Source organism: Heterocephalus glaber, unplaced genomic scaffold (genome assembly GCF_053883595.1).
Source record: "Heterocephalus glaber isolate CG9 unplaced genomic scaffold, H.glaber_assembly_v1.0 deba00000071, whole genome shotgun sequence".
NCBI lineage: Eukaryota > Metazoa > Chordata > Mammalia > Rodentia > Bathyergidae > Heterocephalus > Heterocephalus glaber.
The window spans coordinates 34,933,318-34,951,914 of NW_028258137.1; the positions used below are offsets into that span (position 1 = coordinate 34,933,318).

General features: G+C 51.4%; 1 protein-coding gene across 3 annotated transcripts; it reads left to right on the plus strand.

Annotated features, from left to right (window-relative positions):
* Positions 1 to 531: 531 nt before the first annotated feature.
* Snx20 (sorting nexin 20) lies at positions 532 to 8,180 on the plus strand. 3 transcript variants are annotated; one of them, XM_004847943.3, is made up of 4 exons: positions 533 to 672; positions 3,912 to 4,053; positions 5,343 to 5,494; positions 6,163 to 8,180. In XM_004847943.3, the coding sequence occupies exons 2-4, from the start codon at positions 3,924 to 3,926 to the stop codon at positions 6,829 to 6,831; spliced, it is 951 nt and encodes a 316-aa protein (XP_004848000.1). In that variant the 5' UTR covers positions 533 to 672; positions 3,912 to 3,923; the 3' UTR covers positions 6,832 to 8,180. The 3 variants fall into 3 exon arrangements, with proteins under 3 accessions (XP_004848002.1, XP_004848000.1, XP_004847999.1); XM_004847942.3 differs by having other exon boundaries at positions 3,915 to 4,053; XM_004847945.3 differs by lacking the exon at positions 3,912 to 4,053 and having other exon boundaries at positions 532 to 672.
* The last annotated feature ends 10,417 nt before the right edge of the window (positions 8,181 to 18,597 follow it).

Here is an 18,597-nt window from a genome sequence, read left to right on the forward strand (position 1 = left end):
ATTTACAGTTGAAAGTTTGGTCCCCAACCCCATAATGTTGGGAGATGGGGCCTAGTGATCGGATCATGAAGGTGGACAGTCTTCATAAATGGATTGATGCCATTACCATGAAGTGGGTTAGCTGCAGAGAAGTGGGTCCCTTTTTGCCCTCTCTTTTGCTGCGCTTCTACTTCCTACAATATTATGACACATAGGACAGGAAGGTCTTTCCCCAGACACTGTCACAGTGTCCCTGGAGAACTGTGTACCAACTGAACTTCTTTTCTTTATTATGTACTGAGTCTGTGGTCTTTTGTCACAGCAACAGAAAAGGAGGGAAAGGGAGAGCTCTGGGAGCAAATATCTGAATGCCAGGCTAGTCCAGGTCTCCAAAGGACAAGGAGGCTGCTGGGAAGTGAGGCCAAGCTAGACTCCCTCCTGAGAGCCAGCCCTGCACTGCCCAACTCCACCCTGTTGGCTGCCAAAGAAGACCCGGCTGCTGTACACCATCTTTCAGCAGCCAATGGGCTGGGAGATCAGGAGCAGGTCACATAGCCCATTTCCTGTTTTCAAACGGGGAACTTAACAAAGCGGCAGCCACTTCACCACTTGCTGGAGCTTGAAACAGAGAAGCAAAGGGGACATGTGACCTTCTCTTGGACCCCCGACACACACAGGTCCCGAAGACCTCAGGTCAGTGTTAGATCCCAAGCTCAGCTGGCCTCTGCCCACTGTGGAACCCATCCCCATCTCCTGTGACCCTCTCTCTGTACCTGTTGGAGGCACGGTGGGACAGAGGAGGGTTGATGACAGCCGGGGGGGGGGGGGGTGCTGTACTTAGCACATTGGGAGGCAGTAGGCAGGGAATTCCCATCCCTCCACCCTTGTCACCTTAATTCCTTCTGAAATGCTGGACACTTGTACAACCCATCTCAATCCTGGGGAATAAGTCACTAGGCCTCAGTGTCTCAAAAAGTGGGATCAGCAACCTTGCATCAACCTAGCAGGGACCCCAGGGAGACCTGTACAAAGTGTAGACTCCAGGGCCCACCCCACACCTGCTACCTGGGACTCTGGGCCTTGCACGCTGGGAAATCTGCTTTGGGGCAAGGCCCCCGCACCCTACCTCACCCCAAAAGGAGATTCTGTTGCACAGGCATATTGGGGAGCCCCCGCCCTGGAGGGCTGCTCAGGTGAGCATCCCAGGTGTCCTGTAATATCCAGCCTGGCCCAGCTGTGCATCCAATGCTCAAAGCGCTTTTCTCTCTCGGGTAGGCCAGGGGGGCTGTGTTTCACTCCACTAGAGGCTCCTTCAAGATGAAAAGTCCTCTGCAGCCTCCTCAGAAAGGTGGCATGGGCTCTGCAGGGGTCTGTGTGCCCATCAGAAAGAGGATGAGACATGGCAGGAGCTCTTGAGGGGGGAATCGAGGGTCAGGAACATGGGAGACAAGGAGGAAGAGAAGGACTGGCATGCATGAGGAGCAGCGGGGTACACAGGACTGGGAAGCTGGTTGTCCTCTGGGCCAAGTGAGGCCCCCAAGCCAACAGTACCAATGTTTGCAGAGTTTTGTTGTCACCTAGGAACCTTTGCCACTAAGGCTACAGAGGGGAAGGGAGGACCCACAGAATCCCTGTGTGGCTGTCTCCAAAGGCTGTTTGGAGTAACAAGATGGCTGCCCCACTTCACAGGTGGGAAACTGAAGTCTAGAGATGGACAGGAAGCTGCTCAGGATCCCACGGATGCACCAATGCATGATTCTTTCCCTTCTACTCCTCTTTAAATGGGTGGTTCCCAGCCAATTCCCTAAGAGGAAATGTAAGAGAGCTGGCACTGGCTGCTGAATTTGATTTTTATTCTAAGCTCTGGTTTCATGATCAGCTCTCCCAGGTCTTTACTGGAACACACTGCCAAGGTGTCATTTCTAGGGACTTAAAGCATCTCTGGGAAAGCAGTGCTGTGCTTCTGACCTGGCACCAACTGCTGGATCAGGAAACCAGAGCCAGAAGGGCTGGGACCATAGACCCTAATGTCACTCAACCATTGCCCATTTTACAGATGAGTGGACTGAGGCTGTTGCAGAGGCATGCCCCCGGGAATATTCTGGGTCCCCACAAAAGCCTAGGCACCAAGAGTCTGTTAGATAAGAGAGCACGTGGACCACCTGCGGCCTTGCTTAGACAAAAATATGGCACATCCCTAGCCAACTGTCATCTCACCAGCAGGACAGGGCTGTGGCCCTACTTTGCCTGTGAGGAAATGGAGACCTTGCCTAACACAGTGAGTTGGAAGGAAGGCCACTGCTCATGACTCCTGTGAGAAAAATAGGGTGTGGGACCTACTCAGGCATGTGTAGCTCTGGGCCTGTCAGGCCCTGCCCTGTACCTCAGTTTACCCATCTGCAGAAGGAGGGGGTAGATGGAAGGTCCCAGGGGCACCCACTGGGCAACTGTCCAGAGGCCGCCTGGAGATTGCTTGGGGTTCCTTTGCCCTGGTGTAGCCAGAGCACTGCTGAGCCACAGGCTGCAGGCCCTGCTAAGGGCCCCTCCTTGGCTAGGCCCACTGGAAAAGGCTGCTGTCTCAGCAGGGACATAGGAGGGGACAATGCAGTAGCAGTAACCCCACTTTCCTCCCTCAAGGCAACAGTCAGCTAGAGGTTTCATCTGGGGACTGGAATCCAAGAGTCTAGGGTTCAAGTGGCAGCATCCCCATGAGTTCCACATGAAGCTCTCCTGGGTCCTGATAAGCAGAGGCATCACCAGCCCTCCTTATTCCTAATCTCTGCTCCCACACAGAGCCCCCGCTACTTGCTCCAAGTGAATAGTCCCACTGTCCCTTCTTCTAACGTGAAGATAGTTGTAATTCTATTCCAGCTTACACCTTAGTTGAGAGCCACTTATTTCACAAGTACTTGTCAAAGCATCCCGCTCCTAATAGCAGAGACAGCCACTCGGTGCCTCGTGTGTGGGGGGGTCTGAGCTGATGCCTCACAGAGCTGCTGGCTCAATCTGCACACCAGATTACACCCATTACGCCCATTATGCCTATTGCGCCCATTTTCTAGGGAGAAGTTGAGAAATGTGCCGGCCACCAGGTCATCTAGTCTACTTACCAGGATCACAGAGTTGCTGTGTAAACTGGACCCCTGCTGCCCACCCTCCCGACTCCCCCCCATGTAAGACAGAGTGGGGTCTGCATCAGGTCTGCTCGCGTTTGTGTCCTGGCAACACATACCATGTCTTGCTCTTGGGGAATTCCAGTTCTTGGTCCCTTTATCACAAAGTGGAGATAAAAACAGTCCCCATCTCAGGATGTGGTCAGATTCAGGGAGGCAGCAAGTTGAGCTTGGAGTACATAGGCAACACTTCACAAGCATATGAAACTCGGGTTCCCTGATCAGCCATGTGACTCTAAGCTAGACCTCAGTTTCTTCATCTGTTATTTGTGGGGAATGCTAGAGTTTTGTGGACATCAAATTAAATAAGGGGGTGTCAAGAGGTAGGTAATATGAAGTAGGAACAATATGTTGTCAGTGTTTACTTGAAAATAGATAAGATAGATGATGGATAGCCAGATACATAAATAGAAATTTGCACAGTAAGATAAAATTGAATACTGAGACATTTATCTGGACAAGCCAGCATCTTTCTTCCAAGTATTCACTAAGCCATTACCTTCATTGAAATGACCTCATTTAAAACCCAAAGCAACTTGATAGCTCTGGCATCACAACAGTATAGGGTTTGTGCCACCTTAAAGGGTCTATGCCACCTTGGCACCATCTGTCCAGCTGAGGGCAGACCCAAGTGTGATCCGGCAGCAGGGGGCCACTGTCATTCCCTGAGCCCACCAGCAGTGAGCATGACATGGCTCCTGTGGGGACTCCAGGGCCCCAGCATGAGTGGGCACTCACCGGTCTCCCCTGTGCTCCCAGCAGTCTAGGATCATGGCAAGTGCTGAGCACCCTGGGAGCCCTGGCTGGACGGGATCCATGACCCAGGGCATGGCGAGGACCAAGCAGGAAGCACCTACCACTGGCCCAGACCTCCCACGTCCAGAACCTGAAGGATACCTAGGTGGGCTTGAGGCTTGGGGCTCGGGCAGGGAACAGAGATTCAAAGACATGTGAAGTATAAACAGGGCTCACTTCAGTGGCTGTGTCAAGTCAGCTGGGCAGCTCTCTTATGTGGGTCATCCCAAAGCAAGCCTTGAGCTGGGAGATGATCCCAGGAGGCAAGGCAGGGAGCAGGGACACCGGGGGAAAGGGCAGGAGGCTTCCATAGGGGATCAGTGATATTGGATGACTAGGGTAAGTAACCGGGTCTCAGTCCCAGAGAGGGTCCTCTGGAAGGTGCATGGAACATGTCTGTTGTTGCATCTGAGGAGGCTATTATCTACCAGTCCCATCTTGCATCAGCTGAGGAAGGGTCCTAAGCGTGCTCCTTGTGCCCCAGAAGCTCTCAAAGGCCAAAGTCCTAGTTCCTTCTCTTAGAAAGCCAGCAGCACCACCTAGAAGAGTGAGTGCCAAGGGGGACCTGGCCCAGAACCGAAGACACCTACCTCCTTTTACCATCTCTTGAGATGGACTCACTGACCAACTGCTGTGCCCCATGCAGGGAAACAAGCAAATCAAACCTGTCCTGGCCCTCAAGCTCGCCAGGGAAACATCAGTGGAAAGTTAGAAATGCAAAACAAAGGCTAAAAGGACAAGGTGGGAAACTCTGGATCAAATGCCAAGGGGCGAGTAGAATGACTAGTGGGTTAGGTGGACACAGGCTTTTGGGGCTCAATAAATGCACAATTATGTTAAAATTAGGAAAAGAGTCTAAGCTTCCTCAGAATTCTCAGGGGCATAGGGCCCAAGGGAGATTTCAGAAACACTATGTAGGGGAATGGGAGAGCGGGATTCGCAGCAGAGGAGCAGCACACATGAGAAAAAGCAGGGCCCATGGGCCCTGAGATGGAGGAACACAACATCTTCTAGCTCTGGTCACCAAACTGTCGTGTGCTCAGGAAGTCCCCGCAGCACGCACAGAGTCTGTGTGATAGGGCGTACAGAAGTAGACAGGCCGGGTCCCTGCTTGTCAGGAACATGGGGTTTCACAACAGCCAGTCTGCAGGCGAGAAGTAAATGATGTAATGAACAGAGCTGCATTTCACAACCAAGAAACAGGTGGGGTGATCCGCTCAGCAGTGAGGGACTCAGCCAGGCAGGGCACAGGGGTGGGAGGAGGGGACAGATAAATAGTGCTCTAACAGGGGTAGGAGTTCTGATGTCCCTTCTGATGACGGGGCCACCTCTTCAGGCCCTTGCCTCTAAAGTGCACTGACCTGCTGCGAGTCCCTAAGGGTGCTGTCCTTCCAGGTGGCCCCAGTGGCCAAAGCTCCAACTCCAGCATGACCACACGGGAGCTGCAGGAGTACTGGCGGAGTGAGAAGGGCCACTGGAAGCCCGTCAAGCTGCTCTTCGAGATCGCCTCGGCCCGCATCGAGCAGAGAAGGGTCTCCAAGTTTGTGGTGAGCTGAGAGGGGAAGTAAGGGAACCCCTTTCGCTGCCTCGTCCCGGCCCTGGGCAAGTCCTGGGGATCCTCCGCTTTCCCAACCATAAAATGGGCGGAGGACACCCTCTAACTCACAGCATTCTTCCAGAGAACATGACTGAAGACCTAGGCTTCATGCTTGGCACTGTGCTAGGTCCTGTGACATCAGAGCATATTAGTCAAGCCCCAGGTCCTAAGAAGTCAACAGGCCAGTTTATTCCCATGTCACGGGGTATTCGTCACCTGTGTTACCTTTCCACCGATTTCATTATATCCTTGCTCACTCACTTAATTTTTTTATTTAAATCGGCTCACTTTCTAAAAACATTAAATATATTTAAATGAAAGACCAGTATTAGTCAGGGGATGGTGGCACACGCCGCCTGTAATCCCAGCACTCTGAGAGGGTGAGGCAGGAGGATCACAAGTTCCAGCGCAGCCCAGGTAATTTAGCGATTTAGTGAAATCCTGTCTCAAAAATAAAATACAATAGGGCTAGATAGCTCAGTGTGAAGGCCCTGGGTTCATTCTGGTACTCAAAGAAGAAGGAAAAAACCCCCCAAAAAACAGAATTGCGGGCCAAGGGTGTGGCTCAATGGGAAATGTCACCTAAGCTGCTGTGTAAGGGTCTCTCTCTGGCCGCAGATGTATCAGATCGTGGTCATCCAGACAGGCAGCTTCGACAGCAACAAAGCTGTGCTGGAACGGCGCTACTCGGACTTCGAGAAGCTGCAGAAAAGCCTGCTGAAGTCCTACCGGGAGGAGATCGAGGACGTGGTCTTCCCCGGGAAGCGCCTGACGGGGAACTTCTCGGAAGAAATGATTGGCGAGCGCAGGCTGGCGCTCAGGGAGTACCTGCGCCTGCTCTACGCCATCCGCGCCGTGCGCCGCTCGCGTGAGCTCCTGGACTTCCTCACACGGCCGGAGCTGCGCGAGGCCTTCGGCTGCCTGCGCGCCGGGCAGTACGCGCGCGCCCTGGACACGCTGCTACGCGTGGTGCCGCTGCTGGAGCGCCTCACGGTGCACTGCCCCGCCGCCCCGGTGCCCGCGCTCTGCGCAGTCTTTGTGTGCTACCGCGACCTGGAGCGCCCCGCCGAGGCCTTCGCGGCCGGCGAGAGGGCCCTGCGGTGCCTGCAGGCCCGGGAGAGCCACCGCTACTACGTCCCTCTGCTGGAAGCCATGGTGCGCCTGGCCTACTCGCTAGGCAAGGACTTCGCGTCGCTGCAGGGGAGGCTGGAGGAGAGCCAGCTCCACAGGCCCAGCCACCGTGGCTTCTCCCTCAAGGAGCTCAGTGTGCGAGAGTACCTGTCCTGAGAGCCATCTCCACTGCGGTGGGCTGTCTGGGGCTCGGTTTAAAGAGAGAGGCACCAGGGGACTCTGACTGCTGGGTGAGTTTGGACCAGCCTCTACCCTGATCTGCATTGAACGGAGGGGCCTGCTTGTATCTCGTGCCCCCTGCGTGCCAGCTCAGTTCATCTCAAAACCACAAACCCCGCAGTCAATTCTGGAGAGTAATTAGAACCTTTTCTGTGTTTTTATGGAGAGTGGCAGGAGATGTTTACATCCAGATTAAAACATAGCTCAATCCATGTCCCGGAAGACCCATGTCTCCAGCCGTGCTGGGTCTTTCCATTGCTCTTAATGTCTCAGTATTGCTTATAAATAGTCTCTCCCTCCCTGTGTGGTGGTGCATCCCTGTAATCCTACCACTCTGGGACGAAGAGGCAGGAGGATTGTGAATTCCAGGCCAGCCTGGGTTACACAGTGAGACCCTATCTCAATAAATGAATAGTCCCACTCATCCTAATATGCTAGTGCTTCCCCTTAGCATGTAGACAGTCAAAAGCTCACCTATTACCCCCCAGGGACAGCTTCTCCCCCTCAACACCAGCTGGAGGCTATGTGTTATCCTTTGAGGAGCAGGAGGCCAAAAAGCAATAAATAGCACCATAAGATTCTATGACAGGTATTTTCAGCAAGGTAAGGGGCCAGTGATATCCTGTCTAGGGTGCAGTGACACAGAACCTAGGGCTGGACTTTCACTCACAAGACAGCTGCTCTTTGCATGGCTTCCCTGGAGGGAGGAAGAATGAGGTCTGTCATGAGATTCAGTCCTCAAGGACCTCCCCTTTTGAGGGTCAATATTCCTGGAACCTCTCTGACAAGCTGAGGTGGCCTTGATTGAATTCCACTGTCAGAAAAGAATGCAGCACCAACCCCAGCATGAAGAGGAGTCTGGCCCAGTGGGCTGAGTCTGGGCCAGTATAGGCCCAGTGTGTGTTTGAGGCTGAAAGCCCCTGAAAACCTGAAGCACTGGCTGAGCTTCTCGGGGTGTGACTTGGAAACAGGAATGTGGGGTACCACTTTGGTCTGTGCAGTAGTCTGGTCAAGGAAGAAAACCAAGCAATGGAGTAGAAATCATTCAGAAAACCACATTGGAATCTGTTTAACAGCGACACTGTGTGGTGACCTCTGTAGGGGCCTTGCTGGGCCCTGTCCTGGAAGTGGACCCCTCTGGACAAGGCAAGCTGAAAGTCTCAGTTTACTCCTAGAAAAGCACCTTCAAGCAGGAGAGATGAGATTGCTTGAAAAGCTGGGCTCATAGAAAATTATACTCTACTTGGAAAAATAAAAGCTGTAAGCCTGTTTGTAATGGTGAAACAGATCTTGCTGGTGTTCTAAATTATTTCATCAAATCTAAAATGTTGTCAGTTGTAAAATGCACCAAATATTCACTAAGAAGAAAAAATTCCCAACATGAGGAGTTTGATAAATTCCAGGAGAAAGCTGGGAGGCCAAAGGGTTAGATCCCCAGTGTAACAGAATAAACCCGTGTGACAAAACTCATGTTGACATTTAATCCCCAGGGTGAGGAAGTAGAGGGTTGAAACCTTATCTGACTATGGTGTTTGGAGGAGGAACCTTGGGAAGTGATTAGGATTGACAGTGTGCTCAGGATGATTATACTTCTGACCTTAGAAGAAGAGCATGAGAGACACACACTAGCATGCTTGATCTTCTCACTGCCTTGGGATTCTGCCAACTAGGAGGAAGAGCCTCATTAGATGCAGCCCCTAGGTTTCTCACCTCCAGAACCATGAGTTTAATAAACCTTTATTCTTTACAAGTTACCTACTCTGCTGTGTTCAGTTATACCAACAGAAAACAGGCTACGACACCTGCTAGGTAAACAGGGACAGTGAGGACATCTGTATGAATCAGTCTTGGCACTCGGTAGAGGAAGGGAAATCTCTGAGAATCTGGCCTGCAAGCCAATGCCACCCACGTTTGGGGGCCGAGTACACACAGCATGGTCCAAAATAACTCAAGTGGAACGGTTCTGTTGGAGTGGTTTCAGATGGAGGTGTACCTGGCACTGCAAATACAAATTCTTTAAAAGGAAGTCAACACAGATCTAGGTCAACAAAGAGTGTGCATTATTAAAAGATTTTTTAGAAGATATGCATCTCAAAATCACATAGTTGTCATGCATATGTGTGTATCGTGTCCACACAGAAAGAAAATGCATATATGGGGTAGAAAGGACCTACAAGGTCACGAAAGGGAGTTCCCCACCAGTGTCCCTGAAGAAGGGCTGACTTCCCACATAGACTTATTCTGGCTTCCTGAGAAGGAACTGCTACCAAGGGCAGCCTTGGGGCCGAGGCTCCCCTCTTCCTTATGACACACAATGCTGCCTTCTCCATTTCTTCCAACAGCCACAGTCTGCGGGCCCACTGGAATTTCTGCTGGCCTCACACACCATGTCTTCATCCATGACAGTTGTCCAACAGCCTGGGATGCCACAGTGGCTATCTTCTCCTGATACCAGCCGTTCATTGCAGGAGTTAGACACCCACTCATTTCTTGGATTCCTGAGGTCCCCTCTTCTAGAGATCTTTCCTTGTGGCCTGCCCAGGGTGCCCCTGGGGTACCCACTTCTCTGTTGGCCTGGAGCCCTCCCACTGCATCTGTATAACTCAGTCCCTGTCTCTGGGAACTTTCAGGGTGGGGGCAGTTGGAACCAGACCTTTCCCCTTGCTTTCTCAAAGATGGGCCCACAGGAGAGGTGAGGAGCTCTGTCTGGATGTTCAGGATGGGGCCTTGGGTGCCAGCAACAATCTCCCTGGAGATTGAAAGAAACATAGATTCTCAGGCCCACCCTAGATCTGCTGAATCAGACTGTGCATTTTAACAAGATCACCCCCAGCCTGCTCCCTGACCCTCGGGGGGCTCCAGGTGGCAACACCAGCCAGCCTCACAACCCTGGCCATCCGATGGCTCTGAGCACTCGCCCTGGAGCCTGAGGGGCCAGAGTCCCCTGCTTCCCTGTGGATGGGAGCTGGCAGGTGTATGACTGTGTGACAGCACTGCTGCCCAGCCCTGCTGGGACCACTGGACACAGACACCCCGAAGGGCTGAGTGACCTGCCAGGCTCACACAGCTACCAACTGCTAGAGCAGGGAATTAGGCTCGGGCCTGTCTGACTCCTCACTGAGGGCCACAGTGAAGGAGGAGAGGGGAGGGAACATGTATGTCCCTGGTCCTCTCAAGATTCTCCAAGGCCATTTCACTCATCTCTGTTTACAGATAAGGGAAACTGAGGCCTAAAGTGGTCATCCGCTCTAGGTCACACAGTCAGGGACAGCACTAGGACCAGACCAAGGGTGTCCATGTCAAGGTTATGTGTTCTGACAGGCAAGGCAGGCAGGCAGGGTATTCCTGGGTTCAAATCCCAGGGAGCCCTTGGGGTCACCCAGCTAGACCTGGGGCTGCAGATCAGTGTCCAGGCCTTGGCAAGCCACCAGTTTGGCTTGGTTTCCTGGCTCTAGGCCACCAGCTCAGCTCAGATTGGGCTCTGGTCCCCAGCCCTCATTCCCCAAGCTGTGACTCTGCTTGAGCAGCTAAGTCAGTGCCCGTGCTGGGATGGGTTGGGGCGCTCCCAGTGTGTCCCCAGTGGGGACCCCCACAGGCTCAGGAGCTGACCTTCCTGAACTGCTCCTTCAAATGCTGCTTTTTTGGCTCAGTCGCACACCTGCACCTCTTCCCTTTGGGGCCTAATAGTGTCACCAGCCATTTTGTTATCTACTTGCTAATTTCCTTGTAGCAGTCTCTTTTTACTTATGCAAATTTATTTGAAAAAGAAGCTTCCTATTACTTCCTATTATTATCCTAAGCAGAAAAATCAAAATCATGCTATAATTAGAAAGGATCTATAAAAATAAACACAGTGAACCAACTGTGCTGTGATTATCACCCCAACAGGCCTCTGCTTCAGACAGGCTACTGGAGGTCCTTGATTTTTGGGGGTTTTTTGCTTTTTATTTCTGGTACTAGGGGTGAAACCCAGAGCCTCGCACGTGCTAGGCAAGTGCTCTACTGCTGAGCTACACCTCCAGTCCACATGGTCCTTGGTTAAAAGAGAGAAAAACAGAAACAGAGAGAAGCAAGTGCAGAGACCTGGTATCACAGGCAAAGCTTCCCTTTGGTTTCCTTGGGAGGACTGAAAAATATTGCAAGAGAAAAGAAGTTTCTGACAAGTGCTCCTGCATCCAGCATCATTGCAGACCAGCTGGGTCTCACCCAAGCTGCCTCTCCTCGTCCCCATGGCCCTGGTCTCCCAGTCCCCAAACCCTATGTCAGGGCTGCTGGCTCCCCAGTTCCTAAGGCTTGGGCTTCACATCCCATTCAGGAGGTAAGGGGGCTCGGGGACTGACTTCACCCTGATACTTACCAGGCAAAAGGGACAGATAAAGGGGGTGTTTTGATTGGTCACTGCCTGCACCTGCGAAGGTCACCTGATGGTGCCACACCATCTAGCTGTGTCACTAAAAAAGCAAGAGGCCTACACTGAGCCGTCCCCACCGAGCAGCACCCAGAGGGAGCAGGCCTCTCACCACTGTCCCTCCCAGTCATGTTGACAGCTGCGGGTACAGCAGTGACCAGGACAGACCCAGTCTCTGCCTCATAGACACAATGGGTCAGAAAACACTCACATAGCAAGCGGAAGCCAGGACAGAAGGAGGGTCCTCAGTCAGGGGCCTGGAGAGGGCTTCCCGGAAGAGCATCTGTTCCAGAGTCACCCTGATGCATGAGGGCCACCGTGGGGTATGGGGAGGAAGGACTCAGGCAGAGAGGATGCTGGAGCTCCCTCAGCCCAGAACCTCCTCTGACCCCCAGGATTCTCAGTTCACGTCTGCCTAGCCTTCCCTGGCCCTGACGTGTCACCCCAGCTGAGCCACTTAGAGATGGGTTCTGGGGACCAACAGATCAAAGCCCACCACAGTACATCTAGGCCATTCCCCATTGCTGGTGCCTGGCTTGCTGCAGGGGAAAGAGCCCACAGACCCTTCAGTCACAAGCTACAAAAATCCCAGTTAACCGACAAGGAAGAAAGGTATTGTCTGCAAAGTCCAGAAATAGACCAGCTTCCAGCCAGGTTGGGTCCACAGACTCAGACTTTGCTGTCTGGTCTCTGGTTCTCTCACTTTTGTTTTCCCCACCTCTGAGTTCTGTTTTCCTCTACTTACCTCCTCTCCTCATCGTGACAAGATGGCTGTAGCAGCTCCAGTGTCACGTGCTCCCTTCTTAGCAACCCCAGAAGTCTCCTGCGCCCAGGGTTCTTGTGAGGGGAGGGCAGTGGCCTGGCCCTGAAGTGCACAACCACAATTAGCATGTCCCCTGAGCAGCCATGAACAGAAATAGTTCTTGAGCATATTGTTTTGTGGTCTGCTTTTTAAATTACAACTGCATACCATGAGTGCTTCCCTAAAACAGATAATATTCTTGCACACTGTTTTTAGTGGTTTCATTGTATTCTAACACAGGTGCTGTTACCATGCAAAGTTGGAATGTCTCCCCAAAGCCTCATATGTTTGGAAGGTGACTGGATCATGCGGGGCACTGTATTAGTACCCTGATGAGTTCATAGCTGACTTGGTATTAGGAGGTGGTCACTGGGGACACGGCCTGGAAGGGTGCATCTCCCTCCCCAGCTCCTCCCTTCTCCCTCTGCTCCCAGCCACCATAATGTGAACAGCTTTCTTCTGCACCTGGCCCTTTTGTTGAAGCTGGACTTAAAGAAAAACAAGTCCTTCCCAGCCTTGGGAAGCCCCTCCCAACACCCCCTCTCCCCTGTAACCCCTTGTTCTGGTACAGATAAAATTGACAACTGTGTCCTGTAAACAAAGTTTATGACATTCTGTTCTCATATGATTCATAAGACACTGACTTCTTTCAAGCCAAAGTTACAAAACTATCTGCATTTTCCTCTTCTGGTAAACTTACTTGCTACATCACCAGGAAAACCACCCCCTTCGACAAAATGTATAAAAGCTAGAACTTCTCTTTGTTCAATCCTTTTCCTTTGGACAGGAGTTCGTTGAGCCAGTGTACACCTTCAGCCTGAAATAAAGTCCTCCTGTTTCAGTCCATGGGTCTCTCCAGTTTCCTGGAGTCCTGCAACACTGCACGGTTTCTACATATGAGCCTGCCGACCCTGGACAGAAACTTCTACAACTAAACCAAATTAAACTTCTCATTAAGTTGAGGGTGTCAGATATTTTGAACTGGTGACAGCAAAGTAAATAAGATGCCATAGTTATTTTAACCACACACACGAATGTTGTACATTTCTCTTATTTCAGGCAATGCTGCATATGGCTTTTTTAAACTCATATGGCTTTTTATATTTGCACACTCTTACAGCACTCTTTAAAAGTTGCATTTCTAAATTTCTAAACACTTCTTTTGACTTAAAAAAAAACTCAGTTATTTATGTATGTTGTGGTGAAGGGAATAGAACCCAAGGCCTTCCACATGCTTAGCAAGCATTCTATCACTGAGCTATGCCTTCGGATCTGATTTTATATTTTTCAATTTTTTTGGTACCGGGGATCGAACTCAGGATCTTGCACTTGCAAGGCAGACAGCAGAACCACTGAGCTAAATCTCCAGCCCCTCTGATTTTATTTTTTAATTGACAAGTAAAAGTTGTGTACATTCAAGTTGGGTGAATGGCACAGGCCTGTATTCCCAGCATTTTGGGAAGTTGAGGCAGGAAGCTCACCAGTTCAAGCCCTGCCTGGGCGACTTAGTGAGAGCTGTCTTACAATGAAAAAATAATAAGGGCTGGGATGTCACTCAGTGGCAGAACATCCCTGGGTTCCATACCCAGTACCACAAAAAGAAAAAAAAATTGTGTTATTTATGAATTATCTACACTTCCAATGATTTTTGATATTTACTTATTTTTTTCTCTCCAGAAAGGCTAGACTCACTCTTCCACCAGCTAAGTGTGGGAAGTGTCCGTTCTTTGAGGCTTCCCTATCACTAGAATCTTAAACTATTTCTAATAGTTTATTCTTTGTCCCTTTCCATGGGACACTTGCGGAGGGAGGCGGCCTCGAGGCTCCGACTCCGCCAAGCACATGGAGGCCAGCAGAGGGCGCTGTCATCCGGCGGCTCCTAAGGCTCCACTGGCTCGCTGAGCTGGAGGGAAGAAGGGAAATCGAGGGAGCATGTGTCTCTTGGTAGAGAGGAGCACGACTGCGTAAAGCCTTCCGAAGGGGTTTGAAGCAACGCTAGGAAGAAAGAACTTTACTGGGAAAGTGCTGATTCTCCTCTACCTCCTTAATTGCCCACCTAGACAGGGCTCAAACTTGCAATCCTGCCTCAGCCTCCCAGAGCTGGAATTACAAGGACGAGCCAACACACCGGGCTTCATTCATACTTTCATTAAAATATTTTATTGTAACACAGAGATAAAATATAAATGTACAGTTTAGCAAATTATTACCAAGCAAATATCCTTATAACCAAGACTAAGAGATAATCATCCCCACGCAACTGCCACTTGGGGTTCAGGACCTCCCCTTCTCCTTTCCTGTCCTCCATTCTCTTCCTGCAAGCCAGAAGCCCCCATAAGTGGAAGGTGTCCAGTCCCCCCCAGACACCTGCAAGGGGAACCTGGGTCTGTACAAAGTAGCAGGAAAAGGATGCTTCCCCTGTGGTCAGGTGTCCAGCAGGGGGTCCTGGGGCTTGATGACCTCCCCCTCAGTGGGAGCCCAAGTATCCTTAAGGTAGCTCGGTAAACTGAGTTGTGGTGAGCTGCAGGGATGCCCCAGCCTCCAGCCCTCCCTGTCTCATGTCATTTGTCACGTCACTTGGCAGTTCCTCTCACTAAAGGGGCAGGGTGACTTTCCCTGTACCTGAGTCTGCCGGTATGGGACACCTGCTTGGGCCAGCATTATGAGGCAGAAACAATGGTATAATGGTTTAGATCTACAATGTCCCCCAAGAGTCTCATGTGTTCAGAGGTGGGGCTTTTGGAAAGAGACTGGATCATGGAAAAGCTATACAGTACTCATCAGTGGATTAATCCACTGAAGAGTTCAGAACGGACCTGCTGCTAGCAGTGGGATCTAGACAGAAGAGGCTAGTCACCAGGGGTGGGACCTGGAAGGATGCATCTCCCTCCCTGGCTCCTCCTCTCTCTCTCTCTCTCTCTCTCTCTCCTTCCTTGCCATGACGTAAGCAGCTTTTCTCTGCCAGACCCTTCCACCATGCCATTTTTCCCTTGGAGCCAGATGGCCATGGACTGAAACCATGAGCCAAATTAAACCTGTCCTCCTCCAAGTTGTGGGAGTCAGGTATTCCGTCTCAGCAAGGAGAAAGTGGCTGAGACAGATGTGCCTGCTCCAAGCCTCGGTCTCAAGAGACCTTGTGTGTTCTGCTTGCCCTCATGAGCTTCTCCTACTGTTGTGAGAAGAATGTCCCAGGTATCCTTCAGAGGTAATGTGCCACGGTGGCCCATGGAGCTCAGCCAGGGGCAGCTGATGCTGCTTGCCACCAGCCAATTCCCAAACAGATGCATGAGCCCAGTCAAGTTCAGCCACCTCTTAGCCAGGTAAGTGGTGAACTCACATTGTAAATTATTGTTTTAAGCCACTGAACTGTGGGCCTGTTTGTTATGTAAAAATAGCTGGCTGATACATTGTCCCTAGACAGCTGTGAGGTCTGGGGACTTGTTTTAAGGGCTTATTGAAAGAAGTGGCCTGACTGGGAAGTGGCCAGTGCCACAGCTTCCCAGTGGCCCCACCTTTCCTGGATTCTCTTGGAGGCCCCAACAGGCCTCCATGTTAATATATCCACTGAGGCTACCAATGCTTGGTAAAGCAAGAACACTCACATCAGCACTCTTCGACCATTTAATCCTTACAGCAGCCCCTTGAGGGGGTCACTGTTAGCACCCCATTTTACAGCTTAGCGACTGAGGACATGGAGCTAGCTGGGGAGCCCAAGGTAGCGTGCTTGTGAGGAGCAGTGCTGGGTCTGACCTCAAAGCCTGTGCTTGCCCACCCTGCCAACCTGCCTGCATCCCCACCAACCACCCGGCAGCATCTCCCCAGTGTCAGGACCCCAAGCTCCCCACCTCTGCTGCTGCCTCCTCTCCACCAGGGCCTCCCGATCCCTGGCACCATGACCAGAAGATGATGCTTACTGTGGACAGAAAAGAGGAAACAATGAGCAGAGAGGATGCTGCAACAACTTCTGAGCAGGACAAAGTACACTGGAACAGCACTGTCATTCTGATGGAAAATCAGGATGTTTGGGTTGGAGGAGACCACAGAGCTAGTTGCAGTCTTTTCTTTACCCAAAATATGACACAAAAACCGGACACATAAAAGAGACCAAAGCCAAGCTTTTCTGGCCAAGAAGCCAGGAAACTCTGCATTAGGCCCATCTGGACACCCTTGGGTCTCCATGGAGCCCCATTTGGGAACCACTGTGGTAACCCAATCAGGTAGCTTTGCAGATAGGAACAGTCTTAAGGTTACCGCAAGCAAGACTAGAAGAGCCAACACTTGAACTCAGACCTCCTGCTTCTTGCCTTTGGGCTCATTTTGTTCCAAGTGTTCAAGAACAACAAAAAAAACATTCTAAGAGGAGGATATAAACCTGAATTTTTAAAAAGGGTGCATTTAACTTCTCATCTATTCACTAGGATAGACTTGTCCAGCCATCAAATTTCAGGGCCTATTTACAGCATTGCTGTGCTTATTTAGGGGTTCCCTGAGCCCTTCTCTTTGGGGCTACCCCCGTCCTCCCCTACCCTTCACCTATGGGCAGAGCCCTCTGCACCCGGATCCTGCAGAGCAGCTGCCTCCTAGAACAGCTTCTCCCTGATGGGCTCATGACCCCCTCCACAGGCTGCAGGTGTCTGCAGATGTGACAGATGCCCGGGGGGCCTTCCCTGGGCCAGCGAGGAGCAGAGAGAACTGGGACAGAGCAGGGACAGAGTCATGCACTGAGTGGCTCTGGGTTTCATCTGTCCTGTTGCTTCTGGAAACCATGCCCATTGCTCTCCCTGGGAGGAACCCTCCCTGAATCCCAGTTCATGTAGTGAGGGTACAATGGAGCATGGCTGCCCTTGGGCCAGCCCTCCACTTACTGGGCCTCAGTTTCTCTGCTCATAGAGAGTATTGATCCTCTTAGGCTGCTCTAACAAAGGATCTCACAGCAGGAGGCTTAAAATGAGTTCTGGAGGCTGGAAGTCTGGAATTCAGGTGTCAGAAGCCACACACCCTGAGGTTGCAGGGAAGCGTGGCGCACGCCTCTCCCCTAGCTTCTGGTCATCTCCCACCATTCTTGACAGTTCTGGCTGCACATGGCCTCCCTTTTCTATGCGTGCTTGTGTCCAAATTTCCCTCTTCATATAAGGACACCAGTCCAGGTTAGGGCCACTCCAATCCATGGGGACCTCATCTTAACTCCACAATACCTGCAGAGACTCTATGTCCAAACAAGGTCACATTCACAGATACCAAGAGGCCAGCACTCGGGCATGTATTGTAGGGATAATTCAACCCACAACACAAGTGAAGGGGTTAGACTAGGCTGTATGAGGCTCTTGCCATCTAGTGTACTCAGACTGTGGAATAGAAGGTGTTTCAAGGTCAGAATAAATGCTGGTTTATGTACCTTTGTCCACAGGGGTCAAGTTCCCACCTCATCCCCAGGAGCCCACAGCCCTTGGTCTGGGCCACCCTTTCCCCTTCAGATATCAGGGATGGGTCTGTTTCATCCCTATCTCACCTCGGGGCACTGGATCTGCCTCTGAGGTAAATGCATAGACTTGGGCCTTGACTTTGGCCACAAGCCCTTTTGTTCTGCATTCCCATGAGCCTGGGGGCCCAGTCTCCTCTGCCTGCCTGATTCCCCCAGCCCCAGGCCCAGCACCTCTCCCTGGAATGACTATGTCATTCTCACTGGGCCCGGCTGCCCAAGTGGCCTCCTCTGTTCTTCCCAACACTGCCAGCAGCAAGAGCTTTTGAAACCATAGAGGATCGCTCACTCTCAGCCCATAAGGGGTTTCCTCCTCACTCAGCATGCACTCCAAACTGCTCCCCACCCTGGACATCTGCCTCAGGTGGCCCAACAGCACCTCTCCCGTCTCATTCCTGCCCTTTCCCCTCCATAGCTCAGACCCCTGGGACTCTCAGACCCTCTGACACTGTTCCTGCCCTGAGCCTTTGCCCTGCCAGTCAGCTGCTTGGAGGGCTGTCATATGGCCAGGTGTCATCTCTATACAGCATCTGTCCAAAGCACCGAAACTTCCACCCCCTTCCCTGTCTCTTTCTTTCTCTTTCTTTCTTTCTTTCTTTCCTTTTCTTTTCTTTCTTTCTTCCCCTTCCCCCCCCCCCCCCGGTTCTTTCTTTTCTCTCATGCTGGGGATAGAACCCAGGCTTGGTTTGGCACATGCTAAGTAAACACTCTACCACTGAGCTTTATTTATTTATGTTTTGACACATTAAATTGCCAAGGCTAGCCTCAAACTCGCAATCATCCTGCCTCAGCCTCCTAAGTAGCTAGGATTATAGGTGTGTACCAGCACACCTGCTACCATTTATTTTTTCTAGCCCGTGAGTTTGTCCCATCATGGACTGGAGCTTCTAACACTCCATGAGCCAAAATAAGCCTTTTCTTTCTTTATAATGATCCCAGCACTCTGGTGCAGGGACAGAAATTCAGCAGCCCACACCTGTGGGAATTATCTCTGGGGCACAGCACAGCCCTCAC

What these genes read in the sequence shown, in the direction of transcription:
- Snx20 (XM_004847943.3), top strand. Translation starts at nt 3,924, where the DNA reads ATGGCAAGTGCTGAGCACCCTGGGAGCCCTGGCTGGACGGGATCCATG. An exon ending in AGAACCTGAAGGATACCTAG is followed by an intron (nt 4,054 to 5,342) that starts GTGGGCTTGAGG and finishes CTGTCCTTCCAG; the next exon opens with GTGGCCCCAGTGGCCAAAGC. An exon ending in GAAGGGTCTCCAAGTTTGTG is followed by an intron (nt 5,495 to 6,162) that starts GTGAGCTGAGAG and finishes CTCTGGCCGCAG; the next exon opens with ATGTATCAGATCGTGGTCAT.